We start from the raw sequence: 9350 nt of genomic DNA on the forward strand, positions 1-9350 counted from the left end.
CTGTGTATATATATTTTTCTCCATCTATTTCTCCCAGACCCATCTCTACAGTCCAGATTTACTCCTGGAGGTATCTGTGTCCCCTGTGATGTAACATTTTCTCCTTCATCATTGTGGCATCTCTCGTTAGGCTGTAGTTGCCTTGGGTTTGTAGAAATGTTGCAGGGTTTACCTCCTGATAAAAGCATGCGATTCTAATAACTCTCCTCTGCGGCTAGATTTCATCATTAGGAGTATTCATAAAACCACATTCTGTCCATCCTGGTGCACTACTGGACGGAAGAATGTAAGGTTATTATCCATGCCTCTGAATAGTGCCAAAAGGAAAAAGCTAGTGGCTGCTGGACCCAGTCTCACCGAGTTCAAATCTAGCTCCATCATTTAGTGGCTATGTAATATTTAGCAAGTATTACCCAACACCTCTGAACCTTCATGTTTCTCCTCTTGGGAATAACACTGTCAGCTGCCTTACAAAGTTATTATGAGGATTAAATCAATTATATAAAATGCTTAGAACAGTGCCAGGCACATGATGGCTAATACTTATATGGCACTTAGTATTCTGACAATTCCTTATAGATGTCTTATTTGAAATGTAAATAATCATGACAGTGGTTATGCTGCAGTTCCTTAATAGCTTGTTATTGGTTAGTGACCTTAGTTGGAATTAACAAGGGTGGGTCAGTTCCCACCAGGCTTCCAGATTGTGAACTCCAGCTCATGTCTGTTGAACTACCCAATCACAGATGTCATTCTGACCAGGCTACTGAGTAAGGAGAATTTATGGGACAAGTTAAAAGCAAGAAAAACGAACACAGAATGTTACCACCCCCAAATTTACATCACAGTCATTTGAGATACTCAAATTAAGCAGCATTTTCCACCCAAGTATAACTAACAAGGCCAGTGGTAGAGCCAGGATTAGAACCCATGTCTGTCTATCTCTGACGTCTGTGCTTTTAACGACCATGTTGTACTGATCCAATGTTGTTATCTTGAAAATGGGGACAGTGCACTTGTGAGCCGCCCATTTCAGAGGTAGCTGGGGTCATCTGAGGTCACAATACATACCGTGGTACCTCGGCTTTCAAATGTCTCCGTTGACAAACATTACGTTTATGAATGCCGTAAATTTTATGGATCTATGGTATCATTCGATAGTAAAATTCATGCTAAATTTGCAGTTTAAGGGGTTGATTTTAAAGGTCTGGAACAGATTAAGCCATTTTGCATTATTTTCTATGGGGAAACCATGCCTCGGTTTTCGAACATTTCAGAACTCAGACGGTCTTCTGGAACGGATTACGTTCGAAAACCAAGGTACCACTGTAAAAGGCTTTGTGAGATGGCAGTCAAGTCCTCACCCCGCCTCTCAGCAGGAGTAACATCTCTAGGAATATTTCCTGTTCAGTTGTGTGGATCTTCTTAATTAACATCACTGAATCTGTTGTGCTTCCATTACAGGCTCGGCTACCTGTGAAGTGGATGGCACCTGAAAGCATTTTCAACTGTGTATACACATTTGAAAGTGACGTCTGGTCCTATGGGATTTTTCTATGGGAGCTGTTCTCTTTAGGTAAAATGACCTTTGCTAAAGACACCTGAATAGACTCAGGGCATCTTCTTAAGGTTTTATCAGATGCCCTGCTTGCTTATGATTAAAACTGATTTGCACACTGTTTGTGCCTCAGGAAGCAGCCCCTACCCTGGAATGCCGGTCGATTCTAAGTTCTACAAGATGATCAAGGAAGGTTTCCGAATGCTGAGCCCTGAGCACGCACCTGCTGACATGTAAGGGCTAAGACATTTTTCCTGCGGAGGATGGTTCCCTTTTTATTTTTATAGACAGAAACCCAGATGTTGAGGGTTTTCAACTAGCACAATTTGAAATGTCACTTGGTTTCTTTTTAGGACATCCTGGTCAAGTGTCATTTTTGTAGTTTATTTTTATAATCGCTTGTCACCAAATACCCATCTAATTTCAGCAGCATTTCAGAGTATTTCATGCACATGCCATTCAGTATGTCCAGTTGCCCACCCCTGGAATTATTTTTGAAATTATTGTGTGGCACACTCTGAAGACAGGTGAAGGCCATTGAGGAGTAATGGAACACGGCCCTTGTTTTGCAGGTACGATATAATGATGACTTGCTGGGATGCTGATCCCCTAAAAAGGCCGACATTCAAGCAGATCGTGCAACTTATTGAGAAGCAGATTTCAGACAGCACCAACCATGTGAGTACAGTCTGCCAGGCATAGGGTCCCTTCTCTTGATTCCAGGTGTGTCTTCTCCTCAGGTCTGGGTGTGAGGACTGACCTCCCCACCGTTTCTCTCCTTGGCTTAGGCTGCAAATTGGGCTTTGGGTGGGAAAGGAAAGTTCCTTTTGTCTAACCTCCCTGTTTTGAGCCAGAGAAGGATGTGAGAGGAGAAGGGGAAAGAGCGGAGGACTTCACACTCAGAAGTGGGGACGTAGAAGTTTCCATAAGGATTCGCCACGTTTCCTCCCCCACCCCAGATGCTGGTCATGGGGTCGGCAGGGCGCTCTCTCACATGTCAGGGCCATTCAGCCTTTGGAGGGTTGGGATGATGTGAACTAGAATAAAAGCATAGAAAAGACAGCTTGTTACTACAGTGAAATAAGCCTTCTGCTCAAACAAGCATAGCCGGAAAATGGCAGATAGCTGTCATGCCCACAAGCCATAGAGAATGAACTGTTTGAAGTTGGGAGATGCCCTCCCAGTGATTTGGGGAGGGGGGAATTCAAAACCCGAATCTGTTATTTCTTCTGCTTTTAGGGAAGGTCGTGATCCTTACTTTGACTTAGATTTTTTAAGCTGCTTTTTTCCTGGATTGTGTGCTTGGAGCTCTCTCTCCTAAGTGTATACCACTGATACTTTTGGGTTAAAGCTTGCTCTTCTGGGTGTCAAAGCGTGTTTCAAATTAAACAGCATTTTCCACCCAAGTGTCGATTCTCAATGGAAGAGCTGTGGAAGGGCCACCGATGTCTCAGCAGATTACATTGGCTGTTGGGTTGTTGTTGGCTACAGAGATTTGTAACCCTTTTAAATAGATTAGATAAATGCATGTTCCTAGAAGTATCCCAGCAGAAAAACACATTTTTTTTTTTTTTTTTTTTGCCATCACTTTTTACATCATCAGACCTTGGGGAAAATGAGGGGTAAAACAAAACTCACATTTTTTTTTTTTTCCAAAATGGTTTGGTTTGGGGCTGCCAAGGTCTTTAGAACTTCTCTCTTTAAAAGTCTTCCTCACATGACTTGTGGTTCTGAAGCTACAGCTGTGCCCCTTCGTCACTGTGTTTGTTCATTGTGGGTGCTGGTGTATTGACTGTGGACTTGTTTCCCTCAGATTTATTCCAATTTAGCAAACTGGAGCCCCAACCAGGACAGCACCATGGTGGACCATTCGGTGCGGATCAATTCCGTGGGCAGCAGCGCTTCGTCCACCCAGCCCCTGCTTGTACATGAAGATGTCTGAAGCAAAACGCGTGTCTGGTGGGGGTCTCCCCAACAGAACGATCCCCATACTTTCGGTTTCTATGGTTATTTTGTTTGTTTTGACTTGCATCCCACTCCAAGGTAGTGAACTCCGTCTGTATTCCCACCCGCTCGCCAGAGTTCAAGCTGCCTATATTCCCAATAACAGAGTAGCTCCCATTAACGGGGAAAAAAAAAGTCTGACTTGGAGAAAGGGATGAACTTAGACGCCCTGAGTTCTTTCTGAGGCTTCTCCAATTTCTGTTTGCAAAGTACGGTTGATAGTTTATTTGAATAAATGGCGGTCGTCCCCTTTGGCCCTCGTAACCGCCCATAATGATATGACAGTGCAAAACGATTAGAAGCTGCCACCTAAGCCCTTGATGTGGAAAATAGAACATTATTTAGGACAAAGGTCAGAAGCCTATGAATATCTGGGCCTAAGAAATCTAGTATTTCATGCTGGGAATGAGATGTAGGCCATGAAGAAATGCTCTCTGAGCATGAAGGAAGACCCACTGCAGTGCGTGAGCCTTTGTGCTACTGACCTGCTTTCTAACCAGCGTTTGCTGTTAGGGAGCTGACCTGAGAGAGGGCCTCCCCAGCCAGCATTTGTATATACTCATCTGTTAATTGTACATGTCCATGTATCTGAGCTGTCGTTTATGGATGCAGCTCTGGCTCGTGTCTGCTGTGTGTAGGAATAGATGAAGAGCCAGACAAATTTGAAGGACACAGTTAGTGCTTTTCTTTTTTCTAAAAAAAAAAAGAAAACATAATTGCGAAGCACAAAGTTAACCAAAACCTCCTTTTATAGCCGATGAACTTGCTCTATAGATTGTCTAGAACAAGCCTCCTAGCTTCAGAATGGCATTGTGCTGAATGGATTTGATGCCATTTGAAAAAGATTTACTGCATGACTCTGGCAGGAGTGAGTAAACAGTGCTGTCTTAGTTTGGATTCTTCTGTAGCAGGAAATAAATTTTAGACTCAGCCTCCTTTGCAGGCATGTCCTGGACGCCGGGCCAGTATCTATAGAAGTGTGTATGTGTACGCGCGTGTGTATGCTTGTAGACAGATATTTTGGGGGGTATTCTTGCCCTGAGCCCAAGAAGTAGCTTGGCTTTCATCATCAGATTGCGCCTATGTCCCTTCACCTAGCTGTCCTGAGAAGCTTCCCAAAAGCTTACACAGAGGCATGTAGGAAACGGAGTGCCTAAGTATCTGTTTATTTGCAATCCACTAGCACTTACGGCACTCTCTAATTTATACTCAACATACTGTACCCGTTCCTTAGACCTTATTAATGTTACTCTCCCACTGAAACATATTTAAATTTTACCCTTTAGGTTATAGCCTGGATATTATTTTTAAGAGTTTACCTATTTTTTTTCCCCCATCACTGCCCAAGTATTAATATAAGAGGTCCCTGTGTACATGGCAAGGTTTGTGTGTTGTCTTGCAGGATTCAGGTTTGCTGCCTTCACGGTTTTCCCCTCCTAGGTCCCTTAGACAATATTTAGAAAACTGTGGCCATTTATCTGGAAGTAATCATTTGCACTGGAGTTCTAAGCTCTCGCACCTTCCCAAAGGTAATTGTTTTGAGGTTTTGTTGTTAATGTAAGAGATTGTCGCTGTTTGCCATACTTTGTCTGAAAATTTCCTTTGCGTTTCCATTGACTTCGGTTATAGTGAGGAAAGTGCTTGTTAACTGTAGGTGTCTAGGTACTTCGGGGGCACTTCACTGAGAGTTTCGTCTTGGATATTCTTGAAAGTTTATATTTTTATAATTTTTTTTTTATATCAGATGTTTCTTTGCAGTGGCTTAATGTTTGAAATTATTTTTTGGCTTTTTTTGTAAATATTGAAATGTAGCAATAATGTCTTTTGAATATCCCCAAGCCCATGAGTCCTTGAAAATATTTTTTATATATACAGTAACTTTATGTGTAAATATGTAAGCGGTGCAAGTTTAAAGAATGTTGGTGTTCCATGTGTTTTTTTTTCCTGATATGTTGTCCAATTGTTGACAGTTCTGAAGAATTCTAATAAAAATGTAAATATATAAATCTAATGGATTTCTTGTTTATTTCAACTTCAGTGAAATTAAACTCTAAAGTGTTAAAGTGCATCCACCTTTGTGTTAGAAAGTTTTGTACCTAGTATGCAGAACTCCCATGCAAGACTCTCAGATTGCTAGGATTTATATGCTTGAAAATTCAACAGACATTGATTAAGAACTTAGTATGTGCAGTATTCTCTTATTTTATTCTTAAACTTTGAGGTCTTCATTTGAATTGAAAAATAAATGTAGAAGACATTTTGAGAATTCTACATATTGTTTTGATTATTATTTGGTTGACTCGTGCAAAATGACCATTTTTGTGGGCACAATAATGGTCCAATAGCAGCAGTTTCATGTGGTTCGATCTAATGTAACTGGCATATTTTCTCCTTTAAAGAGACTGTCTAAAAATGAACAAAAACGGTAAAGTAGTTTTCAAGGTTGACATGAGGAGTCCCAAGAAAGTGGTTTGTATTCTTGTTGGCTTGGATTTTGAAGAGAGGTTATTTCATTGTGAGATGCTCATGCTCCACCTGTCAATCCTTATAGTCACTTGCTTCTGGAACAGAGTTAGGTTCTGTCACTTGCTTGGGGAGAGGAGACTTGTGCCTGTTAGTTCAGGACTGTCTTATGGCGGGAACATCCTTTGTGACCAGGAGGTACTGTCTAGACCAGAGGATCTACAGCGTCTGACAGTTCTTTTGGTTGAAACAAAGAACCATTCTGAACCACGTAATCTTGCTAAGAATACGTCAGGCACACAGAACACCATCCATCTTGATTTCCTTTATTGATGTGGCATCTACACCTACAGAAGTTTCTCCTGAAAGGAGAGGGAAGGGTGAAAGGTGACCTGTAATGAAGAGGAATCCTTTTAAAAACCGGAGGGAATTGTGTGGCCAGGAACACGTCGATCATCAGCGAAAAAGAGAACCACACATCAGTCAGGCCATTTCCATTAGTTTATTACAGGAAGGAGTGAATGCTAATTGACCACAAGGCAAAGTCTTTTCTGAATGTTTTCAATGTCATTTGGACTTTTCCATGGGTATAAAATCTTAAGTTAGAAGCCGTCTAACTTATTAGTCGGTAGTTATATCCCTCACTGGCCCAGCTTTTAATAGCAAAGTGTAGTATTGGGTGATGGGTGTCCAGGCTCAAACTGGGTTTAGATCTTGGTGCCAGGCATAGATTGGTGCCAGCAAGTCTACCACTTGCTGCTGTTTGTCGTTGGGCAGATAAGCTTTTGAAATCTGTTCCCCGTAACAGTGTTTGATGCACTAATATGAAGCTGTCAAGACCACCGTATTAGAATGTATAATACATCAGTGGTGCTCAAAAATGCTAACTTTTTAGGCTAATTAGTCTTATTCGGAAGAAAGAGGTTCCTGTACCAGCATAACTCAGTTATTACCCCAGATAGAATTTATACAGTCAAAAATTGGCTTCTAGTTGTCTTTCTCTTACATGCAAATGATACTGGACTAGTTTGCTGTGAAACTTGACTTGAGATGTTTGTATTTTATTAAGATGCCAACTTTTTAGCTAGGAATTCAGGGCTCTCTTTTCTTAGTCCAGCTTTCCTTCTGGACTTCTCTTTCAGGCCCATGAATATGCCCCACTCTCTTCTGATTCCATCTTCAAACTTCAGATGTCTGTTCTCTCCCCACAAGCTCCCACCTTTCAAAACCAGGGAAATAATCTCAGTGGGAAGCAGCCTCAGAATTTCCATGACACTGCATACTTCTCATTGCTCTTACAATCTAGTCTGCCTTGTACTGTAATTATTTTGGTTCTGATCTTATCTCTGCCTCACCCCAATTATACCCAGACTTAAAATCAATGTGCTAGGGTCATTGGTTTCATTAGTTATCATTTACTTGTTAAAATATTTAATTATCTAGACACTCGGAGGTTAAATCACTCTGAGGTTGCAAGAGGTTAAGGCTCACCTAAGTTCACCTAGAAAGACGTGGAGCCAGAGCCTGAACCCAGAGCTGAGTCTCTGTACCTCAGTGATGGCAAAGAGCTGGTCTTCCCATGCTGGCATATCCAGTTCCACGTCCATGCAGACATCACTCACTTCATAGCGCTCTGTCCCATGGAGCCAAGATGACATAGAAGACTACACCTGCAGGAAGCCCAGAGAAATCAACTGGAGTTAGTCTAAGGACAGACAAACTTACCTGGCGCCTTTAAATGGCCACCAAGTTTCAATTTTCTTGAGGCCCAGGTGTTCTCCATCTCAGATGCTCCTGAAGCTGCTAGCACAGCGCTTCATGAATGGTTAATTAATACCCTTTGAATGAATAATTAAACATTCCATCAGCATGGAGTAAGGGGAAGCCATCTGGGAGGAAATGGGTCCAGAAAAGACAGGAAATAGAAGAAAACACTTTCCCCCCGGAATGAGACCTAGGAAGGCAGCTTCATTTCACACTAGGGGTGAGGCTCTGGGGAGAAAAGAAAGGGGAACTAGGAACCTTCCTTTCGGCAGGTTACTGAGGCCTGCCACAGTTGCTTTGTGGGAACAAGGAGAAGTCGAGAAAAAGGACTTGGGTGGAGAGGAAGGGAAAGTGGCAGAAATTACTTTCCTTATTCAGAAGGCGGGGGAGGCACTCAAGTTACAAGAAGACCCTAGCTAGGCTGGAAGTACAGATGCAGAAGACGGAGGAGACCTCCCCTACCCCATGCTTAGCCCTGGGGGAGGGTCATGAGGGCAGGGACTGCATGAAGAAATGCCCCCACCCTGCCCCAGGAGGGGTCATGGGACCAGCTGGGCTTTCAGGAAGCAAGGCAGCCTTTGAATGAATTTGTAAAGCAAAATGTGCTACGGCATAACAAAGGAACACAAAATGGGTGGCTTAAAAAACGGGTTTATTGTCTCAGAGCTCTGGAAGCTAGAAGTCCAAGATCAGGGTGTTGGCAGGGTGGGTTTATTCTAAGGGTTGTGACAGAATCTTCCTCGCTTCTCTCCTAGCTTCTGGTGGTTTTCTGATTATCTCTGGTGGTTTTCTGGTCACCCTATTCTAGTATGACCTCATCTTGCATCTGCAATGACCTTATGTCCAAATAAGCTCACATTCCTGGGGCTTACAGTTACGACTTCAACAGGTAAATTTAGTGGGACACAACTCAATCTATAATAGAAGGGTCTCAAAAACCCTATATTGTAGCAGGTGAGCTGGTCCTTACTAGAGTACTGAAATTGGCTCTCTAAAAACTCCAAAAAACTAAAAAACAAACAAAAAAACACAAAAATTCCAAAGTGCCAATTTTAGAGCACTCTTCAATTATTCTATTATCTAAAACTGTCTAGAACAGTACCTGGTCTGTAGCAGACACTCAATACTTACTGAAAGAATGAAACTTTACGCAGTGCGGGACCACTCTTCCTTGCAACTTCCCTCCTTGCCTGCCCTCCTTACTCTTCTCTCAGTGTTCCTCCGTTACCCCTTTAAAGGTCAGAATTCCAGAGTCGGGTCCTTTTTTATAATCTATTTTCGTCTGAGCATACTCCCACCAAGCTCTGGTTTATCTCCTCTAATCCCTGGGATGTGGCTGTCACCTACTTATAATATAAGACCTAGTCTTATATTAACATGTTGCGTATGGCAGGGTTTAAATCCCTCATACCCCTCTGTTCCGGCAGGTTTTTAAAAGAAACTACTTTAAAATGCACTCTTCTCTTTAAAGCGTAAATGCTTCTATGTCATTTATTATTTTTCTATGGAATTTTTTAGGATTTACTCACCTATGATATTAGTAATCCCTCCTGGTGTGATA

The 9350-nt window shown here is 42.1% G+C and overlaps 1 protein-coding gene across 5 annotated transcripts in view; it reads left to right on the plus strand.

Annotated features, from left to right (window-relative positions):
• The window catches only part of KIT (KIT proto-oncogene, receptor tyrosine kinase), a 78638-nt gene extending 73065 nt beyond the window's left edge, over nt 1–5573 (plus strand). For all 5 annotated transcript variants that reach the window (XM_019740179.3, XM_019740181.3, XM_019740183.3 and 2 more), the window contains 4 exons: nt 1465–1576; nt 1692–1791; nt 2131–2236; nt 3372–5573. In XM_019740179.3, the coding sequence (XP_019595738.2) occupies nt 1465–1576; nt 1692–1791; nt 2131–2236; nt 3372–3500 (447 nt within the window). In that variant the 3' untranslated portion in view covers nt 3501–5573. The remainder of the gene's footprint in view (nt 1–1464; nt 1577–1691; nt 1792–2130; nt 2237–3371) is intronic.
• Nucleotides 5574–9350: the final 3777 nt, after the last annotated feature.

This window comes from Rhinolophus sinicus, chromosome 1, assembly GCF_057876585.1.
Source record: "Rhinolophus sinicus isolate RSI-liver-muscle chromosome 1, RSI-T2T, whole genome shotgun sequence".
In the NCBI taxonomy this organism is placed as follows: Eukaryota; Metazoa; Chordata; class Mammalia; order Chiroptera; family Rhinolophidae; genus Rhinolophus; species Rhinolophus sinicus.